This window comes from Vicia villosa, linkage group LG7, assembly GCF_029867415.1.
Source record: "Vicia villosa cultivar HV-30 ecotype Madison, WI linkage group LG7, Vvil1.0, whole genome shotgun sequence".
NCBI lineage: Eukaryota > Viridiplantae > Streptophyta > Magnoliopsida > Fabales > Fabaceae > Vicia > Vicia villosa.
This window is the reverse complement of record NC_081186.1, coordinates 104,959,616-104,970,846: the sequence shown is the minus strand read 5'-3', so window position 1 is coordinate 104,970,846 and position 11,231 is coordinate 104,959,616. Positions and strand designations below refer to the sequence as shown.

Sequence of the window (11,231 nt, the reverse complement as noted above, 5' to 3'; positions counted from 1 at the left end):
TATTTTACAATGTTGGGTTAAATAAGTTTTTGGTCCTTATAAATATCTCAATTTTGATTTTTAGTCCTATAAAAAAAGTCGATTTTTAGTCCCTATAACATTACTTTTGCATTCACTTTAAATCTCTCTACAAGGACTACAAGTGAGTGCAAAAGTAATTTTATAGGAACTAAAAGTCGATTTTTTTTTATATGGACTAAAAGTAGTTTTTGATAATTTTATAGGGACTAAATTTAACCCTATAATATTTAAAACAAAAATTTATTCAATTATATATTAAATAATAGATAAAACTCGGGTATTGAATTTTTTAATGGATCCAAGTATCCAACCCATTTTTGCAAATGATAGCTTAGCCCAATTTATTAAAAAAAATATTTATTATTTCGTTGGTTTCTTCTCCTTCGTTTTTCTTGTATTCTATGGAATCCACCCTCTCTTTTATACATTTTTCACATATCCGAATTCTCTCTCTCTCTCTCTCTCTCTCTCTCTCTCTCTCTCTCTAACCTTCTCCCTCTCCTCCTCTCTCTCTTCCACCGATAACCGTTTTCCACCGATTCTCTTCCTAACTCGCCATTCGCATTACTGATCCGCGTTTTCGATTCTCATTCTACGCGGTGAGTTTTGTTTTCTTTCTCTTTCATTTTATCTTTCAGTGTTCGGTTTCAATTCTTCGTTTTTCTTTCTCTCCTCTAATTCGTAGCTTGTAAGAAAACTCCAATGCAGCTTGAATCATGTTTTTCGTTTTCTTATTATGATCGGTTATTTCTTTCGTTAGAGAATGAAAATTGAAAAATTAAGATCAGCTTTAAATTTTCATCACTGGTTTGAGTTGGAGCAATAGTTTATTGATCTATTGCAATGAACAGAATTCTATTTTGTATTTTTGAATTATTTCTAATCAGATTGTATTGAATGTGAACGTGACGTATTGTTGACATATGATTATTGTGAAGAAACTCGTTTTTTTGTATATGGATGAACTTTATACCAGGATAGTAGATTGTGATGATAACATTCATTTTTTCTGTTTAATTTGAGTTTTCTGTTTTTGTTTACAGTGATGGCTTCAATTAGATGATATGATTTCAGCTTTTTGAGAGATGCTTTAAATAAAAAAGTGATTATTTTATCCTTTAGATTATTTTTCTGCTAATCTAAAGGAATTAGGTTTATAGTTTTTTTTTTCTCTCTTTTAATTTTTATGTTCTCTAAATTGATTTTTGGATCTGCTGGCCAATAGATTTTAATTTTCATGAGTAGGTTAAATGGATGAGTTTAAGTTGAATTCATGATGACGATATTTTATATAAGAGTAAGAGGTTTGTTTACACCAAATTTTTTATGCAACAGCATATAGTTATATGATAATGTATTAGGATCTGAGTTTTCATGGGTAGACTCAATGAGCAAATGCCATAAAGCATTTTGGTCAGGGTCAATGTTGTTAAATAGAGGCGCTATAGCACTATAGCGCTATTGTATAGAGGAATTTGAACAAATTGCTATTGTTTTGCGGTACACTGTTTATTACAAAATATAGCGTAATTTGAACAAACTGCTATTTCCTGCGATCCACGTTTGATGACACTGGTTAGAGTCTGTCATGAGTGAGTTGAAATGAAAGGCAAACGTTAGAATTGGTTGAACGTGAAGTGATTTTTCATTGTTGAGTTTGTACAATAAAATGTTATATTATTACTGTATTTTTCTAATATTGTACTTTTGTTGTTGGTTTGATGTGTAAGGTGGTAATTAATTTTTAAAGGAACTAAAATTTATATGTTATTTTTTACTGCAGCTTATCACCTGTTTTCCAATACACTAACTCAATTTGAAGCTGACGAATCATAATGGATCAACTTTGTAGTATACAATCGAAACTGCCAAGTCAACAGGATTTCTAAAGGTTGCAACACGTTGACATACTGCTTGCCGTTTGTGGATCCCTTCTACCATGAAAAGTGGGTTATTGGTGATATTAAATGCTTCATGCTACATTTCAAATCTAAATTACATCTTCAAACCAAGTTCCAACACAGTGTTGACAGTTAGACACCTCTTCATGGAATCCGTTCCAGTTTCTTTGAAGTGTTATTGGCTATAGTGTTATAAATTTTACAAATGGAAAGGTTAGTTTCTTCTCATCTATTGGTTTGTGTACAATTGTCAGGCTTTCAATAATGCCCCCAGATTAATTTATTTCATGTTTGTTTTTTTCTCTAGGTATAAAATTTTGAAAGAGCTTGGACATGGTTCTTGCGGTCATGTATATAAAGCCCGTGATATGAGAACTTTTGAGATTGTAAGTAACTTTAGCTAACTAAGAGTAAACTTTTCACCTTCAGCATATTCATGTACTTTTGTTCTTCTAGCAATCTGGTATAAGTTATCCTTCACTGTGGCATGTCATATTCATCCCCAAATAACTGTTTTTAACATTTTCCTTTCTTTATCTCTGTATCCTCAAATCTTATATTTCAGTTTTCATCTTTCTCTTACAAAACACGCTGGTCCTACTTGCTGGCCGGGCAGGGGGGCTACCTGCAAATGGCACTCCGATGTTAAGTCAACCACAATATAGGAGTAGTCGAAATAAGGAGTCCAAGATCCTTACTCCTGCGGGGGAGATATTCTTTATATATGTGTTAAATGGGCTAAAAGAGAAATCCTTATATTCTGGGCAACCCATGTATTATCACCAACCTGAGGGTGACCTCCATTAGTAATTCTCTTGTTCAACTGGCCCTGTCCTAAACTCCTAATTCAATTCTAATAGTTTAGCGGTTAATACATCATGTTGCTTCTTCCAACATTAGTGTTCTGACGGGCAGAAACACATACTCATGAACCAAACATGTTGTATATCAAATATTTGTTCAGAGATGTTGAAGAAGGCAGTATGATGTATTATTAATCACAAATCTATAAGAATTGAATTTGGACCGTGTCTATTGAACAATTGAGTTTACTTATGAAAGGCAACCTCAAACTGGAATGCCTTTTGCAAGACCTCTCCCATTAGAATGTAGGACCACCGTCAAGACACGTGATAATTCCCTGTGTTCTGCATGATAACTATTAAATTTATGTAATAATAATAGCTCTGATAATTTTAGGTCTAGAGCAAATGTATAATATGTTTAAAGTGAGATGTGACAATGGGTATTTTGTGGGGGGATGCAATAAAAATAAAGGTGTTTATACATTCATACATACATTTTGTATTAAAGGTCGAAACGGATATCTCAGTTTTGTATAAATTACAAAAGCTGAAAAGCATGTTTTACTTTCTTTCTCCTCCCTCTCACGAGGTGGTATTATTCCATAAAGTTGTACTTTCGGATGTTACATTTTGGAATATCTTTTTGACCTTTATGCTCCTATTCTCATTTTATCTATCAGGTTGCTGTCAAAAGGTTGAAAAGAAAATTTTGCTTTTGGGAAGAATACACAAATTTAAGAGAAGTTAAGGTATGCGCTATAGTAGATTTATTGTACTCAAGCTGATTTTCACACATTCTTGAATCTGCAATAAAATTTAAGACTTTATTTGGTTAAAATTATATTCAAATCAAATTGACTCTTATTTGAATGTTGATTTGTCTCCACTAATGTGCATTGCATTTCTTCTGCAGGCCCTCCGTAAAATGAATCACCCAAATATCATAAAGTTGAGAGAAGTTGTTAAAGAAAATAATGAACTCTTTTTAATTTTTGAATACATGGTAAATAAATCTTTATTGTTAAATTTTTATTTATTCCTTCACTTAGTATAATTTATATATTACATTTAAATTTCATCTCAGCATGTTAAGTGATTTTTAGATATTAAAATTTTTTTACTTACATTTTTTACATCTCTTATGCATAATGATCAAAATCAAGAGGGCTTTATTATCTATTAATCTTGTAAATGTTGAGGAAAAATTGCTCAGAAAGAGGAGGAATTGTAATTAGGATGAAATGATATTATTATTATCCAAGAATTCTAGAATACAAAAATGGTTGAAGAACTACCTAAACGATCTACTGATATAATGGCGTGCTTCCATTGACAAAAACAACTTTTATGGCCTAAAAGAACAGGGACAGGATAATATCCTTAAATATTAATTTGGCAGAAATAACATATTGTTACACGGTTCTCTGTGCTACATGCATGTTTACTGGAAATATTATTAACTCCTATGTAATTTATCCATAACCCTCCAATATTGAAGCTAAAGGTTGGGTGGATGTCTGGATTGACTCTTGCTTTCTCAGCAAGTGCCTAACACACTATTTTGTCTTTCAGGATTGCAATCTTTATCAATTAATAAAAGAGAAAGAAAAACCCTTTTCAGAGGAAGAGATACGATGCTTTATGAAGCAAGTGCTCCATGGACTTAGTCACGTGCACAAGAAAGGATTCTTTCATCGGGATTTAAAACCTGGTAAGGCATATAACTTCATTTGGTGAATTCTAATGGCACATTATGTTTATGTTTCCACTTCCAGTTCAATCTGTCAAAAGAGTCAAAAAGATCATGATCTGATAGGAAAGTTTGTTCTATTCAGAAAATTTGCTGGTGACCAATGATGTTCTTAAAATTGCTGATTTTGGACTGGCTAGAGAAGTATCATCAATGCCTCCATATACTCAATATGTTTCCACACGGTGGTGAGTTATATTCTCTCATGTCATCTTTATTAGTTGTTTATCTTTTTCAATTTCGATGCAACATTAGATATTTTATAGACTGTTTGGTTGTGTATGTTATTTTAAGAGATTTCTTCATCAACTTCATCACATTTTGCTTTTGGGAATTCAGGTACAGAGCTCCTGAAGTTTTGTTGCAGTCCGCATGTTATACTCCTGCTGTTGGTAGGCATTAATGTTGTTTTTTAGATTATTTTACTAGTAGTGTACTGGTGCTAGTTTTTTGGAGCTATAAGAGTGATTTTGGTGGTAGAAGTTGCAATTTGTAGTTTCTGCATCAATCCGGTTTTGCCAAGCAGAATCATTTTTGGAGTCCCCAAAAGCATACCTATATACTCCTTTATTAGGGGATATTTGATTTATCCCTAAAGCATACCCATAGACTACCTTCTCAATCCCTTTTTACAACTTCATTTTCTAGGCAAAAGAAGTTGAGTTAATGTCAACTGTGGCACTCATTTAACTAAGGCAGTCAGACTGCAGTTATACTGGGCCAAATGCTCAGTCAATTTGTGTCATTAATCTAAGTTAATTTATGATTCAGTAGAACCTATGATGCATATGTACGAGTTCGGTACCCATACGAAATACAACATTTTAAAAAAAAGTTACGGGTACATCAATAAAAATAAGAATTTCTGTCAATAAAAAATGTATCAGTAGAGAACTAAATTGTTCAATTCTCAACAAAACATCACAATAAAAGTTTAGAACGTAAAAAATTGTGTTAAGTTTAGTAATATCCAAGAATAATGAGAAAAAAGTAAGTACCACAAATACATTACATGTACTCGGTGCGGGTACTTCACCATTTTAGAAGTACCCGTGCTTTGTAGAGTAGAACCATCACTTTCTTTTGCTTTGAATTTACATTTTATTTAGTATACTTTCTATATTGTCGAACTTGTTTGCCATTTATGTTTTCACTCTTAGATGGTTTTTCTTCTTGTGGCGGTGAATAAGAAACACATGTTTTTTGCAGACATGTGGGCTATTGGTGCTATACTAGCTGAGCTTTTTACTTTGACCCCCATATTTCCTGGTGAAAGGTATCTTAAGAGTCCTATGTATTCTCTTTAGTTGTATGCTGTAGTGATGGTGGCAAGACAAACTCATTTACATTACCCACTTGTTTTTTGAGCTTTTACACATATAATAAACTATTAATTAACACACTGTTGTACTTGAATATGTATGGGAAGCCATTAACATTTTCCATCAAAATACAAGAAATTTTGATTTTTTATTAGAGAAAGGTCAATCTTGTTCATAGGTCTAGATAGAATGATGTGAAAATTTGAGTATCAAGATCCAGGAGGGGGAGTATTTTATGGAGACATGTTTTTTCTTTTCAGTAAGTTGAAACACTTTGTTAGAGCATAACCATGAAATATATATACGGTTCAGGTTTTCAATAGCTAATTTACTAATGGAAAATATTGTTTTTATGACTTCATTATATGTCTCAAGGTGTTATCAAATTCATATAAAAAATGTATATTCTATGAATTTTGTGGACTTCTTCAAAATGAATTTTGTAGATTCCTAAAACCAAGCTATTGGTTTTTTTAGTGACATCTTATAAAATTACTTTTATCCATTGACAGTGAAATAGATCAACTATACAAAATATACTGCATTCTTGGTACGCCAGATTCAACTTGTTTCACCATAGGTGCAAACAACTCTAGGCTATTGGACTTTGTAGGCCACGATGTTGTAAGTGTTTGTATAGCAGTATTATGGTCACGTAATATTGTGTTATTGTCTTTTCATTTCATTGATGCATCCTGTATTTTTTATTGTTGCGATTGTTCTACAGGTTCCACCTATGAAGCTTTCTGATATCATTCCAAATGCTAGCATGGAAGCTATTGATTTGATCACAGTATGTTTTGGTCAATAGCATCTGCTTGTCTTCAATTCAAATACCCAAATATTTACTGTTTTAATATATGCCGAATTGTGATATTTTCTAGTATTTACTCCATTGTAAATTCTGCAGCAATTGTTATCATGGGACCCATCTAGGAGGCCAGATGCAGATCAGTCACTGCAACATCCTTTCTTCCATGTAACATTTTTAATGAAACCTGTTCTATTATACTTAAGGTCTCCAGTTCACTAACATATACTGAACAGGTGCATACAAGGGTTCCTCGTTCACTTGGTGATCCACTTGAGCTGAAGCTGAGTAACAAGAGTGAGGAATTTTCTTTTTCTGTTCTGTGTCATATCCTTAATTTGAGCCCTTTCAGTTTGTTATATAACTACTATGTCAAAAGCTAATTGCACTGATAAGGTTTTTTTTTACTCTAGTGCTTATTGCTTTCTTTCTGCACTGCTCTCAGGGGCAAAGCCAAATCTTGAGTTGAAATTGTATGATTTTGGCCCTGATCCTGATGATTGTTTTCTTGGCTTGACGTTGGCTGTAAAGCCCAGCGTTTCAAACTTAGGTATAGTATCTTAACTATTTATTTTATTATAGAAAATGTAATTAATGTGTTTGACCCAAGCGATTACTCTCACATCCAATTTAAGTAGAATAGTGTGGTTGGTATTGTTGCTTGTTTGTAATATAATGGAAATAACACAATTCTTTTGTTGAAATTTTCTTGTTTGCTTAACAAATAAATTTATATTTTCAAATCTAAGATTTATGGTGATTTCTTGATCACTCTCCGAATGTGCTATCTCGAAAGTTAGGTTGAGGTGCCTCATTTGTAATGCCAATTGCACACAAATTGAAGCTGCTGTCTTTTCAAATCTAAGTCTTCTGTCAAATCTAGCTTCTGGTTTTTTAAGATACCCATACTTAACAGTTCTTTGGAATATCTAAGCTTTTTCCAATATTTAATATTCTTCACTTAGTACACTTTGCAACCCCGACCCCTCTTAGTGGAATGAAACTTGGCTGTTGATGTAGTACATTTTGCAACCCTGGCCGATGTTCATATTATAAACTTTCTCTCGCTATCTCCTGCAGTTCATTCAATAGTAAACATTCCTGACCATTTGATTATTGTCATTTCCTGCAGATGTGGTCCAAAATGCATCGCGTGGTATGGGAGAGGTTGGTGTACAGTGCTGTATATCCAGCATCATACCATATTTTATTTTTTTGTTTGTTTTGAACCCCTTCTATTATATCTTTTTACATCTCGTTTGACTTATTGCATTATGAAAATGCAGAATATGCTATTTTGCTCGAATTTTAATAATCATCAAGATCAATCAGGTGATTCTTAGTTTCTTACCTTCTAATTAAGTTACCTATATTTGCAGAGAAGAGATATCTTTTAATTTTGAATTTTTTTTATCAATCTTGATTTATTTTTCTGGAAATCTTCATTCTGTTTTCTAATAAATGAACTATGTTACTTAAAAAGAAAGTATCATACATACAGCGGAGAAATCCTTCTGTAGAGGTAGAACATTAAGATCTTACAAGGAACAATTGACCCCTTTGCCAGAAAATAGAGAAGAAAACAGTTGAACCCTATATTTATTTGAACAATTGTCAAAAAAGGTTTGCATAAATCGAATTAGCCGAGGATCATAGTGACACCAGGACAATGTTATATCTTGATTCATTGCTTTGTTTTCTGTTTATAGCATCTTAGATTTATTTTGATCTAATGTGGTAAATGTTTGTTTGAAGATATATGGAAAAACTCTGTCCAATAATAATAAGATGCTGTAACTTGACAGATCCTATTTGCTGTGATGTCATCAGATATTGGGAAAATTTCTTTTGCCTAATGTAGATGACACGTCTGTGTATGTAATTTCTGCGTTAACCAGATCCTATATGCCTAGTAGTTTCCAAAACGCAAAAAACTAAAGATTTATTTTCTATTCGATGTCGATGTAGAGCCTTGTTTAAACACCAACAAAAGCATCATTGTGCTTCAGGGAGCTAAAAGTCCAGTTTTTGATAGGGATAAGCAATTGGTTAGATTTTATTAAATGCTTAAGTTGCTTCTACGAAGCAACAGTCATAGCTACTTGAATAGGTTTTTTGTGTGTAAATGACTGGCTTGCAATTGGTCATTTTGTCAAGGGACATAATGCTACTTCCTCGTCTCAAATTAGGGGCCCCTTTGAGTTTTGCACACTTTCTAAGATAATGATTAATCATGTTGATGATGGTAGTCAATATCGTGATCCCACTAGCAGGATCGTACAGTTTTGCGATCTTGATAGGGCTTGACGATCCTGTGAAGGAAAAAACTAGGATTTGGGTGGGAACGGTGGGATAGCCGTGCAAACACGTAGGGGCGGTGGGATCGGGCGCTTCTGCCGTTTCTGTTCATCTTCCTCAAAATTCTGGTTTCACGGGTCGGGTTTGCGACCCAGTTTCTTAGTAACAACGGAAAATACCCTTATTTGTTATAGTAAATGAAGTGGTTAATTGAGTTGAAATGCAATAAATTAGGGTATAGTAGTGGAGAAAATTAATAAAATGCTACATTGCTATTTTAATTCTAAAGGCACAAATAATTTGCTACAGAATATATTGCAAAGGGACACTTAATTAATACGAGACAGAGGGAGTAACATTGTGGAACAACTTGCCGATTCCAATTAATAAGCTTGGTTGTTATTTCTAGAATGAGACATGACATTTTTCTACTTCTCTTTTGAAATTTTTCTGTTAACTTTTTTTTTACTCGATATGATACTAAATAGTCCTTTTATTGTGTGATATAGTTTTTTGGTCATTATTGTCTCCTGATCAGAATGGGGTTCACAACTCAGCAGAGACTTCATTATCATTGTCATTTGGGTAAGTTCTTGCACAAACCCTGCATTTTCTCATCATACATGCACAGTATCTTGATGTCATTACAGTTTGAGTTTATTTTATTACTCCATAAAAATATTACATGTTGAAATGGAATTCAACTTAGTACTGCTAGAGATCTAAATACATATGAAAAAACATGAAATACACACGACTGAGGTAAAAAGTTATGACAACTGATTTAGTGATTCTTAGTGCTTGTGATAAACATCTCGGAAACCACCAGAGTAAGGTTATGACAAGTGATTTAGTGATTGATTTAGTTATTCTTAGTGCTTGTGATAAACATCTTGGAAACCATCAGAATGAGGCTCGGCCGCCTAGAAAACACTAATAATTCAACAGTAATATTTTTTTAGTCAAGCAAAATGGTGCCTTTTGTGTAAGTTCATATGATAGGTGTACACGTAGATCAGTGTAAATATGCATAATATAAAGTGCTGCAATTTATAGTAATAGATTAATTAGATATTAGATATATGCATTAGTTTTATTAACCAAACAAACTGCGCCAGAAATGGTTGGTTAAATTTATCGTTTGGCTTGTCTTCTTGACAGATCTGTTCAACACCAGCCAATTGGAGTTCCACAGACAGCGGGATTTTCTTTTCAGCCTCTGCAGCCTAACATCTTAACTACACCATTTTTGACACCGAGTTCCCCGTTCCAGCGCCGGCATTGTCTTTGAATGATTGTCTAAACTTCGATCAATGCTGCAAGATCTTGAATCTTGATAATGCATCAAACAGTTTTTTTTCCTGAGGTTAATTGTTTGTACAGTTTTTTGTTTAACATTAAAAATAGTTTCACGTTATCATGGAATATGTGTATAAGAAGATTTGATCTCATTGGAGTTTGTAATATAAACAGTTACACTCTTTTAGGGCGTCAAAATAATTCCAAGGGGAATGTAACCCTAAATAAAAGGGTGCTATTTCCCCCTCCTTAGCTACTGTAAACTCTCCATTTTTGGTTTTGGAAGATCAGTATATTGTATGTTACTTCTACATCGATGACTTAAAATTGAACATCGTTCTTCAACCTACACAATTCGCCACTCTTTCTTGTGATTGTAGTCACTTGTCCAACAGTTCTATATCATGCTCAGGTAATATTGGAAAATGGTTTTGATGATGACGACTCTTAAAATGGTTCTAGATATGAAATCTAAATAAAGATATATCTCTTGTATAATTAGAAAAATGGTTCAAGTTCTAGTTGAAAGTCATCGAAAAAGTTTAATCCAACCAATGAATTTGAAGATATGAAGTAGTGATCTTGAAGTTTTGAACATGAAGATGTGAAATCTCACTTGATCCTGCGTTTAGGCTTTGTTTTTGTTTGAGAGTTTGAAGGGAAAGTGAAGGGAAGACTTTTGAAAGTGATTTTTTTTTAAATATAAGAAAATATTTGATATATTTTGAAAGAATTATTTTGTATAAAATAATAAAAGAGTGTTAATCATTATTATATTTTTAATTTTTATAATATTGTGACAACGTAAAATATATTTAAAAAATTTATGTAAGTTCTTAAAAACTCTATAAAATTCAACTTTAATATAAAAAATTCAACTTTGATATAAGTTGAGTTCCCTATATTAGGGTTTTTTTTTTTTTGTTAAGAATAAAAGCAAATCTTTCATAACCCTTTTAAACAATTTTTTTCAATTCTTTTCTCTCAATTCTTTCATTTTTTCAAAGTTCTCCCCTTCCTTCT

The 11,231-nt window shown here is 32.7% G+C and overlaps 1 protein-coding gene across 2 annotated transcripts; it reads left to right on the top strand.

Moving 5' to 3' along the window:
• The first annotated feature begins 485 nt into the window (after nt 1-485).
• On the top strand, nt 486-10,471 carry LOC131616365 (serine/threonine-protein kinase MHK). 2 transcript variants are annotated; one of them, XM_058887679.1, is made up of 19 exons: nt 486-620; nt 1,805-1,967; nt 2,046-2,135; nt 2,230-2,308; nt 3,409-3,477; nt 3,642-3,731; nt 4,301-4,439; nt 4,564-4,666; nt 4,818-4,870; nt 5,688-5,754; nt 6,313-6,424; nt 6,528-6,593; nt 6,711-6,779; nt 6,848-6,908; nt 7,057-7,161; nt 7,744-7,778; nt 7,898-7,943; nt 9,419-9,494; nt 10,071-10,471. In XM_058887679.1, the coding sequence occupies exons 3-19, from the start codon at nt 2,128-2,130 to the stop codon at nt 10,198-10,200; spliced, it is 1,308 nt and encodes a 435-aa protein (XP_058743662.1). In that variant the 5' UTR covers nt 486-620; nt 1,805-1,967; nt 2,046-2,127; the 3' UTR covers nt 10,201-10,471. The 2 variants fall into 2 exon arrangements, with proteins under 2 accessions (XP_058743662.1, XP_058743661.1); XM_058887678.1 differs by lacking the exon at nt 486-620 and adding an exon at nt 694-1,123 and having other exon boundaries at nt 1,805-2,135.
• The last annotated feature ends 760 nt before the right edge of the window (nt 10,472-11,231 follow it).

What these genes read in the sequence shown, in the direction of transcription:
- LOC131616365 (XM_058887679.1), top strand. An exon ending in CAATATGTTTCCACACGGTG is followed by an intron (nt 4,667 to 4,817) that starts GTGAGTTATATT and finishes TTGGGAATTCAG; the next exon opens with GTACAGAGCTCCTGAAGTTT. An exon ending in GCCCAGCGTTTCAAACTTAG is followed by an intron (nt 7,162 to 7,743) that starts GTATAGTATCTT and finishes CATTTCCTGCAG; the next exon opens with ATGTGGTCCAAAATGCATCG.